Source organism: Necator americanus, chromosome X (genome assembly GCF_031761385.1).
Source record: "Necator americanus strain Aroian chromosome X, whole genome shotgun sequence".
Taxonomy (NCBI): domain Eukaryota; kingdom Metazoa; phylum Nematoda; class Chromadorea; order Rhabditida; family Ancylostomatidae; genus Necator; species Necator americanus.
The window spans coordinates 24,534,560-24,553,194 of NC_087376.1; the positions used below are offsets into that span (position 1 = coordinate 24,534,560).

Here is an 18,635-nt window from a genome sequence, read left to right on the forward strand (position 1 = left end):
TTATGGATATCTGGCGCCTGCGCACCAATCTGACGCCGGTGGACCCGTCGCACCCCTTTTTATGGATATCTGGCGCCGGCGCACCAATCTGACGCCGGTGGACCCGTCACATCACTTTCGATGGATATCTGGCGCCGGCGCACCAATCTGACGCCGGTGGACCCGTCGCACCCTCTTTTATGGATATCTGGCGCCGGCGCACCAATCTGACGCCGGTGGACCCGTCGCACCCCTTTTTATGGATATCTGGCGCCGGCGCACCAATCTGACGCCGGTGGACCCGTCGCACCACCTCTTATGGATATCTGGCGCCGGCGCACCAGTCTGACGCCGGTGGACCCGTCGCACCCCTTTCTATGGATATCTGGCGCCGGCGCACCAATCTGACGCCGGTGGACCCGTCGCACCCCTTTCTATGGATATCTGGCGCCGGCGCACCAATCTGACGCCGGTGGACCCGTCGCACCCCTTTTATGGATATCTGGAATCTGCGCCGGACGGCGCACCAATCTGACGCCGGTGGACCCGTCGCACCACTTTTTATGGATATCTGGCGCCGGCGCACCAATCTGACGCCGGTGGACCCGTCGCACCCCTTTCTATGGATATCTGGCGCCGGCGCACCAATCTGACGCCGGTGGACCCGTCGCACCCCTTTTTATGGATATCTGGCGCCGGCGCACCAATCTGACGCCGGTGGACCCGCCGCGCCCTCTGTTATTGGAATCTGACGCCGGTGGACCCGTCGCACCCCTTTCTATGGATATCTGGCACCGGCGCACCAATCTGACGCCGGTGGACCCGTCGCACCCCCTTTTATGGATATCTGGCGCCGGCGCACCAATCTGACGCCGGTGGACCCGTCGCACCCTCTTTTATTGGAATCTGACGCCGGTGGACCCGTCGCACCTCCTTTTATGGATATCTGGCGCCGGCGCACCAATCTGACGCCGGTGGACCCGTCGCACCCCTTTTTATGGATATCTGGCGCCGGCGCACCAATCTGACGCCGGTGGACCCGTCGCACCCCTTTTTATGGATATCTGGCGCCGGCGCACCAATCTGACGCCGGTGGACCCGTCGCACCCCTTTTTATGGATATCTGGCGCCGGCGCACCAATCTGACGCCGGTGGACCCGTCGCACCCTCTTTTATTGGAATCTGACGCCGGTGGACCCGTCGCACCCCTTTTTATGGATATCTGGCGCCGGCGCACCAATCTGACGCCGGTGGACCCGTCGCACCCCTTTCTATGGATATCTGGCGCCGGCGCACCAATCTGACGCCGGTGGACCCGTCGCACCCCTTTTTATGGATATCTGGCGCCGGCGCACCAATCTGACGCCGGTGGACCCGTCGCACCCCTTTTGTGGATATCTGGCGCCGGCGCACCAATCTGACGCCGGTGGACCCGTCGCACCGCTTTTTATGGATATCTGGCGCCGGCGCACCAATCTGACGCCGGTGGACCCGTCGCACCTCTTTTTATGGATATCTGGCGCCGGCGCACCAATCTGACGCCGGTGGACCCGTCGCACCCTTTTCTATGGATATCTGGCGCCGGCGCACCAATCTGACGCCGGTGGACCCGTCGCACCCCTTTTTATGGATATCTGGCGCCGGCGCACCAATCTGACGCCGGTGGACCCGTCGCACCCTCTTTTATAGGTATCTGACGCCGGTGGACCCGTCGCACCCCTTTCTATGGATATCTGGCGCCGGCGCACCAATCTGACGCCGGTGGACCCGTCGCACCCCTTTTTATGGATATCTGGCGCCGGCGCACCAATCTGACGCCGGTGGACCCGTCGCACCCTCTTTTATTGGAATCTGACGCCGGTGGACCCGTCTCACCACCTCTTATGGATATCCGGCGCCGGGGCACCAGTCTGACGCCGGTGGACCCGTCGCACCCTCTTTTATTTGAATCTGACGCCGGTGGACCCGTCGCACCCTCTTTTATTGGAATCTGACGCCGGTGGACCCGTCGCACCCCTTTCTATGGATATCTGGCGCCGGCGCACCAATCTGACGCCGGTGGACCCGTCGCACCCCTTTTTATGGATATCTGGCGCCGGCGCACCAATCTGACGCCGGTGGACCCGTCGCACCCTTTTTATGGATATCTGGCGCCGGCGCACCAATCTGACGCCGGTGGACCCGTCGCACCCCTTTTATGGATATCTGGCGTCGGCGCACAAATCTGACGCCGTTGGACCCGTTGCATCCCCTTCCATAGGTATCTGGTGCCGGTGCACCAATCTGGCGCCGGTGGACCTGTCCCACCCTCCTCTACAGATATCTGGCGCCGGCGCACCAATCTGACGCCGGTGGACCCGTCGCACCCCTTTTTATGGATATCTGGCGCCGGCGCACCAATCTGACGCCGGTGGACCCGTCGCACCCCTTTTTATGGATATCTGGCGCCGGCGCACCAATCTGACGCCGGTGGACCCGTCGCACCCTCTTTTATTGGATATCTGACGCCGGTGGACCCGTCGCACCCCTTTTATGGATATCTGGCGCCGCGCACCAATCTGACGCCGGTGGACCCGTCGCACCCTCTTTTTATTGGATATCTGGCGACCGGCGCACCAATCTGACGCCGGTGGACCCGTCGCACCCCCTTTTATGGATATCTGGCGCCGGCGCACCAATCTGACGCCGGTGGACCCGTCGCACCCTCTTTTATGGATATCTGGCGCCGGCGCACCAATCTGACGCCGGTGGACCCGTCGCACCCCTTTTTATGGATATCTGGCGCCGGCGCACCAATCTGACGCCGGTGGACCCGTCGCACCCCTTTTTATGGATATCTGGCGCCGGCGCACCAATCTGACGCCGGTGGACCCGTCGCACCCCTTTTTATGGATATCTGGCGCCGGCGCACCAATCTGACGCCGGTGGACCCGTCGCACCCCTTTTTATGGATATCTGGCGCCGGCGCACCAATCTGACGCCAGTGGACCCGTCGCACCACCTCTTATGGATATCTGGCGCCGGCGCACCAATCTGACGCCGGTGGACCCGTCGCACCCTCTTTTATTGGAATCTGACGCCAGTGGACCCGTCGCACCACCTCTTATGGATATCTGGCGCCGGCGCACCAATCTGACGCCGGTGGACCCGTCGCACCCCTTTTTATGGATATCTGGCGCCGGCGCACCAATCTGACGCCGGTGGACCCGTCGCACCCTCTTTTATGGCAATCTGACGCCGGTGGACCCGTCGCACCCCTTTCTATGGATATCTGGCGCCGGCGCACCAATCTGACGCCGGTGGACCCGTCGCACCCCTTTTATGGATATCTGGCGCCGGCGCACCAATCTGACGCCGGTGGACCCGTCGCACCCCTTTTTATGGATATCTGGCGCCGGCGCACCAATCTGACGCCGGTGGACCCGTCGCACCCCCTTTTATGGATATCTGGCGCCGGCGCACCAATCTGACGCCGGTGGACCCGTCGCACAACTTTTGTGGATATCTGGCGCCGGCGCACCAATCTGACGCCGGTGGACCCGTCGCACCCCTTTTTATGGATATCTGGCGCCGGCGCACCAATCTGACGCCGGTGGACCCGTCGCACCACCTCTTATGGATATCTGGCGCCGGCGCACCAATCTGACGCCGGTGGACCCGTCGCACCCCTTTCTATGGATATCTGGCGCCGGCGCACCAATCTGACGCCGGTGGACCCGTCGCACCCCTTTTTATGGATATCTGGCGCCGGCGCACCAATCTGACGCCGGTGGACCCGTCGCACCCTCTTTTATGGATATCTGGCGCCGGCGCACCAATCTGACGCCGGTGGACCCGTCGCACCCCTTTTTATGGATATCTGGCGCCGGCGCACCAATCTGACGCCGGTGGACCCGTCGCACCCCTTTTTATGGATATCTGGCGCCGGCGCACCAATCTGACGCCGGTGGACCCGTCGCACCCCTTTTTATGGATATCTGGCGCCGGCGCACCAATCTGACGCCGGTGGACCCGTCGCACCCCTTTTTATGGATATCTGGCGCCGGCGCACCAATCTGACGCCGGTGGACCCGTCGCACCCCTTTTTATGGATATCTGGCGCCGGCGCACCAATCTGACGCCGGTGGACCCGTCGCACCCCTTTTTATGGATATCTGGCGCCGGCGCACCAATCTGACGCCGGTGGACCCGTCGCACCCTTTTTTATGGATATCTGGCGCCGGCGCACCAATCTGACGCCGGTGGACCCGTCGCACCCTCTTTTATTGGAATCTGACGCCAGTGGACCCGTCGCACAACTTTTGTGGATATCTGGCGCCGGCGCACCAGTCTGACGCCGGTGGACCCGTCGCACCAGTTTCTATTTATATCTGGCGCCGGCGCACCAATCTGACGCCGGTGGACCCGTCGCACCCCTTTTTATGGATATCTGGCGCCGGCGCACCAATCTGACGCCGGTGGACCCGTCGCACCCCTTTTTATGGATATCTGGCGCCGGCGCACCAATCTGACGCCGGTGGACCCGTCGCACCCCTTTTTTATGGATATCTGGCGCCGGCGCACCAATCTGACGCCGGTGGACCCGTCGCACCCCTTTTTATGGATATCTGGCGCCGGCGCACCAATCTGACGCCGGTGGACCCGTCGCACCCTCTTTTATTGGAATCTGACGCCGGTGGACCCGTCGCACCCCTTTCTATGGATATCTGGCGCCGGCGCACCAATCTGACGCCGGTGGACCCGTCGCACCCCTTTTTATGGATATCTGGCGCCGGCGCACCAATCTGACGCCGGTGGACCCGTCGCACCCTTTTTATGGATATCTGGCGCCGGCGCACCAATCTGACGCCGGTGGACCCGTCGCACCCTTTTTATGGATATCTGGCGCCGGCGCACCAATCTGACGCCGGTGGACCCGTCGCACCCCTTACTTTTATGGATATCTGGCGCCGGCGCACCAATCTGACGCCGGTGGACCCGTCGCACCCTCTTTATGGATATCTGGCGCCGGCGCACCAATCTGACGCCGGTGGACCCGTCGCACCCCTTTTATGGATATCTGGCGCCGGCGCACCAATCTGACGCCGGTGGACCCGTCGCACCCCTTTTTATGGATATCTGGCGCCGGCGCACCAATCTGACGCCGGTGGACCCGTCGCACCCCCTTTTATGGATATCTGGCGCCGGCGCACCAATCTGACGCCGGTGGACCCGTCGCACAACTTTTGTGGATATCTGGCGGCGACCAATCTGACGCCAGTGGGTGGACCCGTCGCACCCCTTTTTATGGATATCTGGCGCCGGCGCACCAATCTGACGCCGGTGGACCCGTCGCACCCCTTTTTATGGATATCTGGCGCCGGCGCACCAATCTGACGCCGGTGGACCCGTCGCACCCCTTTTCGTGGATATCTGGCTACGGCGCACCAATCTGACGCCTGTGGACCCGTCGCACCCCCTTTTATGGATATCTGGCGCCGGCGCACCAATCTGACGCCGGTACACCCGTCGCACAACTTTTGTGGATATCTGGCACCGGCGCACCAATCTGACGCCGGTGGACCCGTCGCACCCCTTTTTATGGATATCTGGCGCCGGCGCACCAATCTGACGCCGGTGGACCCGTCGCACCCCTTTCTATGGATATCTGGCGCCGGCGCACCAATCTGACGCCGGTGGACCCGTCGCACCCCTTTTTATGGATATCTGGCGCCGGCGCACCAATCTGACGCCGGTGGACCCGTCGCACCCTTTTATGGATATCTGGCGCCGGCGCACCAATCTGACGCCGGTGGACCCGTCGCACCCCTTTTTATGGATATCTGGCGCCGGCGCACCAATCTGACGCCGGTGGACCCGTCGCACCCCTTTCTATGGATATCTGGCGCCGGCGCACCAATCTGACGCCGGTGGACCCGTCGCACCACCTTTTATGGATATCTGGCGCCGGCGCACCAATCTGACGCCGGTGGACCCGTCGCACCCTCTTTTATTGGAATCTGACGCCGGTGGACCCGTCGCACCACCTCTTATGGATATCTGGCGCCGGCGCACCAATCTGACGCCGGTGGACCCGTCGCACCTCTTTCTATGGATATCTGGCACCGGCGCACCAATCTGACGCCGGTGGACCCGTCGCACCCCCTTTTGTAGGTATCTTGCGCCAGTGGAAACGTTGCACCTCTTCTTATGGATATCTGCGCCGTCGCACCAATTTGACGCCGGTGGACCCGTCGCACCCCTTTTCATGGATATCTGGCTCCGGCGCACCAATCTGACGCCTGTGGACCCGCCGCACCCCTTTCTATGGATATCTGGCACCGGCGCACCAATCTGACGCCGGTGGACCCGTCGCACCCCTTTTCATGGATATCTGGCTCCGGCGCACCAATCCGACGCCTGTGGACCCGTCGCACCCCTTTTCATGGATATCTGGCTCCGGCGCACCAATCTGACGCCGGTGGACCCGTCGCACCCCTTTCTATGGATATCTGGCGCCGGCGCACCATTCTGACGCCGGTGGACCCGTCGCACCCTCTTTTATTGGAATCTGACGCCAGTGGACCCGTCGCACCACCTCTTATGGATATCTGGCGCCGGCGCACCAGTCTGACGCCGGTGGACCCGTCGCACCCCTTTCTATGGATATCTGGCGCCGGCGCACCAATCTGACGCCGGTGGACCCGTCGCACCCCTTTTCATGGATATCTGGCGCCGGCGCACCAATCTGACGCCGGTGGACCCGTCGCACCTCTTTCTATGGATATCTGGCACCGGCGCACCAATCTGACGCCGGTGGACCCGTCGCACCTCTTTCTATGGATATCTGGCGCCGGCGCACCAATCTGACGCCGGTGGACCCGTCGCACCCCTTTCTATGGATATCTGGCACCGGCGCACCATTCTGACGCCGGTGGACCCGTCGCACCCTCTTTTATTGGAATCTGACGCCAGTGGACCCGTCGCACCCCTTTTTATGGATATCTGGCGCCGGCGCACCAATCTGACGCCGGTGGACCCGTTGCACGCGGTGAAATTAGGTGAGACGGGTCCTACGGCGTCGAATTCATGCCTCAGAGCCAGCTGGCTGCAAAATGGGGTGGGGCGGGTCTCACGGGGTCAGAATGGTGCGCCGGTGAAAGGAAGCTATAGAGTGGGGAGAGACGGGTTCCACTAAGTCGGATTGGTGCTTGGGAGCCCCAACGCAGTAGAATTGGTTTCTATGGTTCCTTCGCATATCTATTTCCCAGCATGTCTCCCTGATGCTGCCGACATCCTTCTTCAAAAAGAGGAAACGCACGTGCAAACGGCTGCTTAAATACAATACATAGTTTCCAACGGGGTACCCGATCTGACGTTATTTTCATCACTGCGATAGTGATACGACATTTCATGTTAGCCCATCATTCTTTACTAGTAGTTGAGAATGGAGGAAACTCATACTTCGAATAACGTTTCCAAATTGTGTAGGCATGAGAGAAACATAGATGTAAAATCATGTTTGATTGTTCTCCAAATATAGAACTGACGCGTTTAAGGAAAAACCATAAAATCTTTCATCTATGCTTAAATTTTCGGGCAAAAAAATGAAGGAAGCGTTGATAGAAAAAAAAACAATTCTAATTTCAAAAAAAAATGTAGCTATTGCTATTTCTTACTAATCGGTGAAGGTGATCGAAGCGAATACCAAAAAAAAAAGCCTGATGTCCGGCTTTAGGCGGACGTTTAGGCTGGTATTATACATACCATTGTAGTCAGAAAAACCTGGACTATCCAAAAATCTCCAAGACTTAAAGGGAGCATACCACGATTCTGATGTGATAAAGGAATCCACGGCAAAAGCTAGAGATGGAGTTGTAGATTGCGGAATCAGGGGTGGTTCTGCCTTCAGGCTGGTATATATATATATATATATATTTATTTATTTATTTATACGTATATACCCGCATCTTCGCCAAGGTGTCTCGTCCTTGAACATAGCTCTACCCAACCTCGATCTTCTGCGAGAGCTTGCACAGAATTGATCCATTCATCGCTATCCCATATCTTGCGAAACCTTGCGTCGCGCCAGAACTGCCTATCCACGCCGAGTATACTCACTTCCTCTTTCACCACCTCAGTCCAGAACTTCCGCTTCCGGCCAGGTGGACTCTTCCAGCTTGATTTCGACAAACTCCTCGACGAACTCGTTGAACAAGGCGATCTACCGGTTTCCTTAATATATGAACAAAGCGAAGACGATTTACTTTAGCCACTTTCGATGGCGGTGCAAGATGTTGATGTCTTTCACCTGTCATCCGCCGGTATACCACATCATTTTCTGCATAAGGATCTTGGTTGTGGCATACCATGGCAGGCCAAAAGTGGCCAAGCAGCCGCCTAAGCAGCTTCCCTTCAGTGCAATCAAACCTTTCCATCACCGTAGACGGTGCTGCCCATGTCTCCGATCCGCACATAGGGCGAATTGCGGATAGGTTGACTTGCAGTTTGACTTTGTTGTGGAGGTCGGCACTTTGTTAAGGAGTTAAATGCAGAAGTGCCCTTAGCGCATCTTTCTTGTAGCTGCCGTTGTTCTTCAGCGTACAGCCTAGGTAACAGAACTCACGACGAGTTCAATTGGTTGTTCGTCCACACTGATTCCTGTTCGAAGTCTCGAAGAGATTTCAGTTCTATTACAGGAAATCGACCACTGCAAGCAGAGGTTCATGACGATCATATTTATGATCTCCATATTATGATGTAGATTTGCAGCACAAAGAAATAGCTTCCTATTTTTTCAACCGTACTCATTTTCAACGTCGTTCTGTGCTGGAGCGTAGCGGTTAGGATTGAGCGAGGACCCATGCTACCACCGTTCATTCCTGCGGTTTTCGATGTTCCCACCTCGATTCCAACCGCTATCTCCACAGCGGCGCTTCGATCCCAACCGGTTAGCCTGCCAGCAGAGTTCAGAGCCACGTGGGTGCGCGGTTTGGCGGCTCTACGATTTTGATGGTTATTGAATATTCACAACAGCGCGCTCAATAACTACCTAAACCGCAGAGCCGCCAAACCGCGAGCGCGGTCCGCAGTTTGAAGGTTATTGAGCACACTGTTGTAAACGCTCAATAACTATGAAACACAGAATGGTGCGGGCGCAACGGGAGACGCGGCTGTGAACTCTGTTTTCAGTTTTATGCAACTGCGTCGTGCTTCATGTCGTTTTGACCCGACTATATATACATATATTTATATTCCTCCACAACGGTTTACCGCCTCATAGTGGCGTGGAGGTGATACTGGGTGTCGAACTGCGATGCACAGCGGATGTTCGTCCTCCGGCAGGGTCTCCCAAGCTGAGAAGGAGTTCGACACATCCGACATTCCGACTTCTCGGAATCGGAAGCCTAGCTAAGAGTAAACCACTGCTAAGATTCACCACCGTCTTGGCAAAATGTCGCAAGGTGGTTCCCTGATCCATATAGGTTGGGCGACGACCTGTGGTGAAAGCTAAGCTCGCCGTGGCATGGCTGCTTAGTTTGGGGAAAAGTCTCTTTGCCACTCCAGCATATTCACTGCCTCAGTACCCTGCGCACTGGGCCCTGCCGTCTCAGACGTCGGACGGTATGGCAACCGGTGAGAGGCGATCAAATCTCAGGTTGCTCAGGACGTCATTGATTCTGGACCAAGGCGACACACGCACGACTCGCCATGGAGACAGTCTCAGACTGTGTACTTACAACGCGAGAACAGTGTCCATAGACGCTGACCTGCCCTTCTCGGAGCTGCAGAGTGTATTAAATTTCACATGATTCCTCTGCAGGAGATCAAGTGCAGAAGGAGCGACGTACGACTGATGAATGACGGTGCACTCGTTATTCGTGGTGAGAAGGTTCAGTCGCGAAATGTAGTCGGTGTTGGTTTTGTTATGCACCCATCCGTCGTTTATCTTGTCGATTCTCACGAGATCCTGTCACCTCGCCTAGCCATTCTTCGTCTCCGCCCTCTGCGCCAAAAACACATCAGTATCATCATCTGCTACTCACCAACATCAGCAGCTGATGAATCCGAATTGGACGCGTTTTATGAGGAGCTGGAATAAGTAGTCCGCAACAAGAAGTCCTTCTACAAATTCGTTGTCGGAGACTTCAACGCAAAACTAGGAAAGGCCACAGAAGAGGAATACAGGATTGGAAGATTTGGACTAGGGGAGCGGAATGAAAATGGCAATCATCTCGCCGGGCTGTTGTCCGCCGCTCGCCTCTTTCATGGGAACTCTCTTTTCATGGAAAAAGATCATCATCGGTGAACATGGGAATCGCCCAATGGCGCGACTCGTGCGAAGATCGACCACATACTCACCAACCGGAGGTGGTGTCTACTTGACGTCTCAGTAGTACCATCCTTTTGTAGTGATTCTGATCACCGTCTCCTTCGTGCGAAAATACGACTTAGCCACACGATGGAAAAGAACATCTGCTATCGGCAACGAAGGAGAAGATAAGTCGTCTACGAAGATTGCGTACTCGAGGACTCCTTATCCCAAGGTGACTGGCGCATCGAGGAGGACCCAAACGTGGACTACGAGATGCTGCTCAGAGGATTACGAGCCTGCGCTGAACGTGCCTCGAAGCCGCGTACGACAAGCTTGGATCGAATTTCGAAGACCACCAAGGAATTGTTGGAAAAAAGAAGGGCTTTGAAGCTTGATCCGAATGCATCGCACATTGAGCGGTTAGTGGCAAAAACTAGCTGCAGAAAAGCGTTGCAGGAGGATCTTTTGAAGTACAGGCAGAAGAAGATTCTAGAAGCAGCACAAAGAAGAACGAGTCTAAAGAAGTGCCGCAGGCATCTCCGCGAATATAATATTCCGCTAGCAGCCTTGCTGAGCGAAGACGGGACCCGCACATCTTCTCGTCGTGAGATGGAAATCATTACGGAGAGGTTCTACTCGAACCTTTTCCGTTCATCAACTCCTGTGTCAAGCCCAATCATCCCCACTGGCGAAGCTCCACCACGGATTCTCTCTTCGGAAGTACGAGCCGCTATCAAGAGCATAAAACCTAGCACAGCCCCGGACCTGATTTTATATCAGCAGACTTTCTTCTGGCTGGCGGCCATCCGCCGTAATCTTAGCAGCGCACATGACATCCTATCTTCAGAAAGAGAGGATCCCAGACCAGTGAAAGACCTCGCAAACCGTTCTTATCCATAAGAAAGGTGACCGAGAGGACCTTCGGAACTACCGTCCGATATGCTTGTTGAGCGTGTTATACAAAATATTTACCAAGATCATCCTCACACGCATATCTAGGACGCTGGATGAAGCCCTCCCTCAAGAACAAGCTGGATTCCGCCAGGGGTTCAGCTGCTTGGACCACATCCAGACCGTGTTGAGGGTCATAGAGGTTTGCCGGAAATACCGCCTGCCCCTTGTTCTAACCTTCGTCGACTACGAGAAAGCCTTTGACAGCGTAGAAACGAATGCAATACTGTCAGCGCTGGTCGATCAAGGTGTGGACGCGTCGTATGTGAGGACATTAGCTAATTGCTACGAACGATGCACGACTAGGATACAGCTTTTCCACCGCCCTCCCACCATACCCATTGGAAAGGGAGTACGACAAGGCGATACTATGTCGCCGAAGCTGTTCACGGCCGCATTGCAATGGATAATGAAATCACTATCCTGGGAAGAAAGGGACATACGTGTTGATAGAAGATTTCTCTCGAACCTTCGTTTCGCGGACGACATCGTTCTCTTTTCGAGCAGTACCAATGAAGCAGAAACGATACTCAACGAATTGAACGAAGCAGGGAAGAGAATAGGACTACGAATAAACAGAAAGAAGATACGGTTCATGAAGAACGCCCACTGCGAAGACGGAGGAGTACAACTTGAAGGCTCCCAAATCGTGGAAACTCCGTCATACGTATACCTCGGACGTTCTATGAACATGGAAAACGACTTGAAGGAAGAACTGAATAGAAGAATGAGAACAGCATGGGCAGCATTCGCATCCGTCAGGGAAGCTACGGACCAACTGACGGACCAAGATCTTCGTGCTCATCTGTTCGACTCGACAGTCCTTCCAGCGCTCTGTTACGCAGCGGAAACGTGGGCAGACACCGCGACCACGTCTAGAAAGCTACTTACTACCCACAGAGCCCTTGAGAGATGTCTCCTGAAGTTTAACCGGAGCACACAACACCTTGCCGGTCTTCGTAGCTCCGACTTAAGAGGAATGTCCCGTCTTCGCGACCCAGCGGAATATGTATCGAAAGCAAAACATAGATGGGCCGGTCACATCATGAGAAGAATCGACGATAGATGGACTAAAAGAACGCTAGAGTGGATCCCAATGGACGCTAGACGCCCCCGAGGAAGACCGCCAACGAGATGGGGTGACGTGTTCGCTGCACGGATAGACCAGCTGAGAGCTCAGCGGGATACGGCTCAAGGACCTTGTCAACTTCACTCACGAAGCTTGAGAACATCTTGGATGACAATGGCGAGGGAACGAAACGAGTGGAAGAGATGCTGGGGCCCGCACGTTCAGTGAAGACGGGCCATCTAAGTACCTAAGTAAGTATATATATATATATATTTATATTATATATATATATATATATATATACCAGTCTGAACGTCCGGCTAAAGCCGGACTTCAGACTTTTTCTAGTGGTTCACTTCGCTCGCCTTCACCGATCAATAGGAAATAACAGTAGCGACTTTTTTTTTTGCGAAATTACTATTGTTTTTTTTATCAACCCTTTCAATTTTTTTTCCAAAAATTTAGGCATAGATGAGAGATTTCATGATTTTCTTCCTAAACACGTCAGTACTATATTTGGGGAACAATCAAACTTGATTTTACATCTATGTTTCTCTGAAACCTCCAGAAATTGGAAACATTAGTCGAAGTATGAGTTTCCTCCGCTCTCAAAAATTAGCACAGAATGTGCTAACATGAAATGAGATGAATATCATCATCCTAGTGATGAAGATAAAACTCTACGTCAGACCACGTGAACGTGTGTTGGCTTGCATTGTATCTAAGCAGCCGTTTGTATGTGTGTTTCCACTTTGGGATGAAAGGATGTTAGCAGAATCAGGGAAATATGCTTGGAAATAGATACGCGAATGAGTCATAGGAACCCATTCTGCCGTTGGGGCTCCCGCGCACCAATCCGAGGGAGTGGGAGCCGTCTCACCCGACCCCATGGTTTTTTGCATCAGGGGCACGAATTCGACGTCGTAGGACCCGTCCCATCCAATTTTACCCCGCTGGGGCTCCAGCTCACCAAACCGACGCCGTGATATTCCTCTCCCTCTCTTTTTGGAATTTCGTGACTGAGACACACAAAGACGCACACACGTGACAAAATAAGTCAGTTATTATATAGCATGATGGTTTGCAAAGCTTTCTCGTCATTGTCTCTTCGTTGAAAAAAAGTGTGCCTCAGTCAGACATTATTCAGCATTGCGACGAGATTCTTCCGAATCTTCTACTTCTTTATGGTCGTAACATCTCCTTAGAATTGTCCTGTGGTTCGCTTCGTGAAGTCTTAGCTATTGGTGACCATTCGATGGGCTCAAGATAAGATTTGATTCTCTTGGGACCAAAGTGCTAATTTGTGATTATCGAGGATTCGGGGAATGAGCGACACGTCTCTATATCTCGTCCCTCTATATCACGATGTACATCACTCTTTCAAGACAAAGAAGAACGCCCTAGGGACTCGTTTGAGCGTTGGAAAGCTGTATCAACACTGCTCGGGAACAACGATCATGAGTATCTAGCCGAGGAACTTAACTACTTCTTCAGAATCCTACTTCTTCACACCTCGGCGAGTTCGTCCATAGCAAAGGTAAATGCATGGTTCCATGCTGTTCTGAAGTCATTTCACGGCTCACCATCCCTGAGTGGTGTTCGTTCGACGAACACAATTGATCCGGCAGTAATTAGTGGGGATTATATTCCTCGGCCTTCTGCGCATTGGTTCTCTTGTTTCCTTCTCGCAAATTCAACCTTTCGACGGTAATTTGCATGATATGTATTCAAATCTTTGTGTACTTAGTCGGTGTTCCGTCTAACGGTCATTGTATGTTTGCAATCTTTGCGCGTAGCTCAGCATCATGCTGCCCCACAAGACTCCTGCTCCTTCTGGTGCTCCTCCACCACCACCACCACCACTCTCGCCTACCAGTCGTCTCAGTTTTGCTTCGGACAACTCTCTTTATTAGTCTGGTCATAAGCACGGTTTTTTTTTTGACGTAGTCGCAAAACCGGGGTTCACCTACTTCCACCCACGTCATAGTCCGTCCAAACTCACTCATATAGTATTCATAACGTGACCATTACCGCTCAGCATTCCTGCATTTTTTAAAATTGAATATAATAATGAATAATGTCGTTGTTCTTTAGGTAATGTTGCTACAACTCAAGCGCTGCAACGGAGCCGACTTGTCGGTCGGTGATGGTGTCGGGTTGCCGGCGTTAACAATGTTTCTGCTCCGATTTTACTGTACATGGTGAGAAGTGTAGGAAGCGTATTGTTAGCGTTCGGCGAATCTAGCGCTGTATCGCCTCATCATTTCCCATCATCATCTTGATTTCGTAGACCTAGTCTTTGCGCGAGTTCATTATTCACTCCACAGATGTGCGCTGATTCACTATTTTCGGTAAAATCTCCAATTTTCCTCATACCCTTCGTCCATAGTGCGTTCCTTAGAGAGGGCCGTTTTTTGGCATGGCTGTGTGTTACGCGGGGGTCGCGGGTCAGTTTCTGACGACCGTTCTTGATTTGTTATCGATTTCACTCAAATCGCCGCTGTTTTCTGCCCACGTTGGTTTTGGAGTGTTTGGTGGCCTTCGTCGATCCTCTACGGCTTCCTCGTTTCGCGAAATTTTGTCACCAGCAGAGTTTCGTTACTGTTTAGCCTATTTGTCGATTACAAGAAAATGTCCAGCGAACGAGTTTCGTTCTTAAGCTGTTGTTAGTTCAAGTTTAACACTTCGACTATACGTCCACCCATTGTGGTTAGGTTTTTTTTTTAAGTGTGCCGTCACTGTTACACATTCTTCGCTGCTTCATGCCAATTTCACGTTTCGCTACTGGTCAGTAGAAGTTGATATGAGTCTGTCTTTTTTTTTATTTAGCAGGGCAGGATGGACTGTCTTGCTCTTCGCTTCGTTCGAGTTAACATTTTTTTTTTTGCAGTATAGGGAGTTGTCGCTAAGGAAGGCTAGTCGTAGCTGATCTGTTAGTGGCAATCTCCGAAAATTATCTTATTCGCTCATCTCTCAATCATCTGTTTGTTTGTGTCATGTGCGTTGGTTCCCGAATCTGTAACAGATCGCGCCCGACGCATCATTCAATGTTACGACCGTGTATGAATGTCAAATTCATCAAATCACCGTCGTGAATGCATGTTCACCCATCAAAGCGTTTGCCGGCTGGTCATTGTCTCTACGCGGCTTGTCTAATTTGCTTTTGTTCTTCTTTCTATGACTCTCGCGTGTCGCGTACATGTCTATGTATAGACACGCATTCAAGTGTTCCCCAGCTAGTCCTTCCGCACACCGTATCCTGTTGTGTTTAGCTTTAACTTTTTACAATCACTTCAAATCTTCTTAAACGCACTTATTATTCTTTCCTCACTTCTGATTCTCTCCATTAACAACCTCAGTATCATTCCTTTCTTGGTTATTCTTGGTTACATTTCCACACTACATTCTTATTCCTAAATCTTGTTTCTAGAATTTGTTGCTTCCACTTGAACTTCGTAACCAACCTTTTCATTTTCGTTTCGTACCTGATAATGAGTGGGTGAGTGTTCATACATCCTGATGATTATGTTGCTGTCATAAATCAGATCCTCTATTTCCGGAATCCTTTTTTCTTCACTACTGTCAAAACTAAAGATGGAATCAATATGCAATGTTTAAATGAACACTTACAGTGGTACTCTTATTAAAAATTATTGGTTGTTCTGATAATAAGTTTGCTGTAATATATGAGAACACAACCAGGATAAGTATTATACGCGTCGAATTTCTTCATTTGAACCAAGTACTTCATTTCAATAAATTAATGCTAATGTTAGCATTCTTCTTTCAAACTTTACTGAAGAGTTTTCGCGCTTTCTTTTTTTTAGTTTAATTCGGAGTTCAATGCTTGTAATAATTTCGTGAATTCAAGATCACCTATCCTTTGTCATATTCGTTGAGGGTTCTTTTTGACCATCATTTGTACCTTTTAGTCTATTTTTCTCCGACTAATTGTTTCACTCTGCTGGGAAAAGTTAAATTTTCATAAAATTGGTCTTGATCCTTATCTTTGCTTATGTACCAGCTGCTAGAGCCGTCTTCGTTTGCAAATGACACATAATTCAACGACTTTCATGCCAGAGTAGTCAGGTTTTCCTCGTAAACTGAGACTAGCAACATATTTATTGATGAAAGCAAACTGGCATCGTTGCTCTGAAAACTGCGAAGCTTTTTCAGAGCAACGATGCCAGTTTGCTTTCACTCGTTTCTTAGTAGGCTTCTTTGAGACGGAAGAGTTGGGTTTACTTCGGATTATCGGTTTTTTAGCCAAACAATTCCCTTTATTCTGACGTAAAACGTACATGAACAGCTTAGAGAGAATCGTAATCTTACACTTCGTTTTTTGTTCACTCCACCTCCATCCCTCCATTCTTATTCCAGCGAACTCAGTGAGGGAACCGAATGGTGTGCAAACATAGTGATCTTCACCTATGTGTGAAACCTGAACTTTCGCATGAGTGGACTTTCAAATGTATTGCATTCATGTCGCCTTCGGTGTCTTTATTTGCTTGCGAGGAAAGTGCGAACTGGACTGTGTGAGGGGATGTGTGGTTGGCAGGTAATTACCGCGCGTGGAACCGGGATGTGCTGACCCTTTGCGACACGCACTCTCTTTTCTATATCTATGTACATTTCCCTCTTCTGATTTCAGTCTCGTGCTCTTTCTTTCAGCTATCGCACGGATCTTACTGTTACGTCAAGTAAAACCTGCGTTTCAATTAGTATGTCCAACGTTTTCCTTTATTTGTGAATTTGGATTGCACTGGCGGTAGTCAGTTTGAATAGGTTCTCGTCATTATTTCATCACTATTGTCACTAAAGTAACGTAGCCGACAATTGTCAGCCCAGAGAGCGCTTAATCAAGATTTTTCACCAGCGATCCCGCTATCCATGCCAAATATAAAAAGCTTCCTTTTTCTGTTGCATGAGGTTATTGCAAGACTCGAGTATTTTTTTTTCTTTTTCTTCCCGTTCTGTGTTTCTCCAATGATTCTCGATGTCTAAGATGTTGTTATGAAATGGTATGAACAAATCTTCTTCTATTTTCATAAGTTTGGGAAATGTTTCCCTGGAGAAAGCATTTTTTCGTCAGCAAAACACTTATATTGCTGTTCTGTTTTTTTTTGTTTTTTTTTTCTTGTCGCTATTTCATTTCTATTGAAGCTGATATGCTTCTAAGAGTTTTTCGTTCAGTTATTGGCCGTAATCAATACAGAAGAGAGAGTAGTTGTTCATTTATTCTCCTTTATAGGAACCAGCAAAAGGATAGGCTCCTCTCTAAAAATATGGGGCCGCCTATGGCTCTGGTGCTCATTTCACTCACAGGACTAACCCGTAAGATTAAATAGTTTCGACTCTCTTTCCTTTGTTGATTTAGAAAAGCATGGGTCGCCACCTCTTGATAAACTCTAGGTGTCTTGAACGCGCTATTTCATTTCTATTGAAGACGCTGTTAGAAGGATCGTACGAAAAATCGCGAGCTAGAAAAACACGCAATGTTTGGCGATGGCGGTCACTCATGTTTGCTAAGACGATCGTCGCTCCGTTCTCTCAGCTATTGCAGACCTGAATTGATTGGTTATAACAAGCCGCTCCTGGGGCTAACATACAGCACTACCGTACTATCTGGTACAATGCGATTCTTTTTAGTTTGCATTGGGGACGACGAAGTGTTCGCAACGACACCAGGTAACGGACCGTATTATGTAAAACCCCATCAGGCTGGTCCAACATTGAAATGTTCTGTTCGGAGCAAATTTGCCGACCGAACAAGATATCAAGTGCAGTGGCAACGATACAGCAAAGGGAATCTCAGGTATGCACATACAGCTAATCGGTCTACGTTTATTGTGAGTAGACCTCTATTCTTATTAAATCTGCATTAAACATACTTTTTTTTCCAAATTGACTGTTCTCTCTTTAGGTACATTTCCGTTGATGATCAGCTTCATGACTCAGTTCACTATGAACTGGTCGGGGATGTTTCCAATGGCGTTTACAATCTCAAATTCAAAGATGTTGTACAAGATGCCATGGTGGGCTCGTACTACTGTACTGTTCTTGATCGACAAGAAACGGGACAGTATCAGGCTGATCCTGTCGAGGTTATAGCGTTAGGTTGGTGTCTTCTACTATGACCGTACATCATGAATTTGTCTCAATATCCCTTATTGGATTCCATAGTTGTTCGTCCTTGCCTGGCGTTGTCCTTGCTGATCGCAATCTTGTTGAGATAGCAAAAGCAGTGCTGAATTAGAGGTGTAATTGGTCCAGTATTGCACTACCCAAAATCGCTATGTTCGATTGTCGTGTTCGCAGCATCATGGGAAATACGTCCCTCAA

At 51.5% G+C, this 18,635-nt stretch overlaps 5 protein-coding genes across 8 annotated transcripts in view; 4 read left to right on the forward strand and 1 right to left on the reverse strand.

Moving 5' to 3' along the window:
* Positions 1 to 8,087: 8,087 nt before the first annotated feature.
* RB195_025280 (uncharacterized protein) lies at positions 8,088 to 8,435 on the reverse strand (the record flags this gene model as incomplete). Its single annotated transcript, XM_064213349.1, has 1 exon — positions 8,088 to 8,435. The coding sequence occupies one exon, from the start codon at positions 8,433 to 8,435 to the stop codon at positions 8,088 to 8,090; it is 348 nt and encodes a 115-aa protein (XP_064069230.1).
* A 1,331-nt stretch (positions 8,436 to 9,766) lies between these two features.
* Positions 9,767 to 10,060, forward strand: RB195_025281 (uncharacterized protein; the record flags this gene model as incomplete). The annotated part of the gene is made up of 1 exon (XM_064213350.1): positions 9,767 to 10,060. One exon carries the CDS (start codon positions 9,767 to 9,769, stop codon positions 10,058 to 10,060), a length of 294 nt encoding a protein of 97 aa, XP_064069231.1.
* A 486-nt stretch (positions 10,061 to 10,546) lies between these two features.
* On the forward strand, positions 10,547 to 12,521 carry RB195_025282 (uncharacterized protein; the record flags this gene model as incomplete). Of its 2 annotated transcripts, XM_064213352.1 has the most annotated exons (3): positions 10,547 to 10,692; positions 10,750 to 10,902; positions 11,273 to 12,521. In XM_064213352.1, 3 exons carry the CDS (start codon positions 10,547 to 10,549, stop codon positions 12,519 to 12,521), a joined length of 1,548 nt encoding a protein of 515 aa, XP_064069232.1. The 2 variants fall into 2 exon arrangements, with proteins under 2 accessions (XP_064069232.1, XP_064069233.1); XM_064213351.1 differs by lacking the exon at positions 11,273 to 12,521 and having other exon boundaries at positions 10,547 to 11,173.
* Positions 11,595 to 12,521, forward strand: RB195_025283 (uncharacterized protein; the record flags this gene model as incomplete). The annotated part of the gene is made up of 1 exon (XM_064213353.1): positions 11,595 to 12,521. The coding sequence occupies one exon, from the start codon at positions 11,595 to 11,597 to the stop codon at positions 12,519 to 12,521; it is 927 nt and encodes a 308-aa protein (XP_064069234.1).
* A 1,869-nt stretch (positions 12,522 to 14,390) lies between these two features.
* The window catches only part of RB195_025284 (uncharacterized protein), a gene marked incomplete at both ends in the record, with an annotated part of 33,438 nt that continues 29,193 nt past the window's right edge, over positions 14,391 to 18,635 (forward strand). For 2 of the 3 annotated variants that reach the window (XM_064213355.1, XM_064213354.1), the window contains 3 exons: positions 17,579 to 17,627; positions 17,943 to 18,108; positions 18,217 to 18,410. In XM_064213355.1, the coding sequence (XP_064069235.1) occupies positions 17,579 to 17,627; positions 17,943 to 18,108; positions 18,217 to 18,410 (409 nt within the window). Of the gene's footprint in view, positions 14,495 to 17,544; positions 17,628 to 17,942; positions 18,109 to 18,216; positions 18,411 to 18,635 lie in introns of those variants that run through there. The other variant, XM_013435944.2, reaches the window with a different exon arrangement.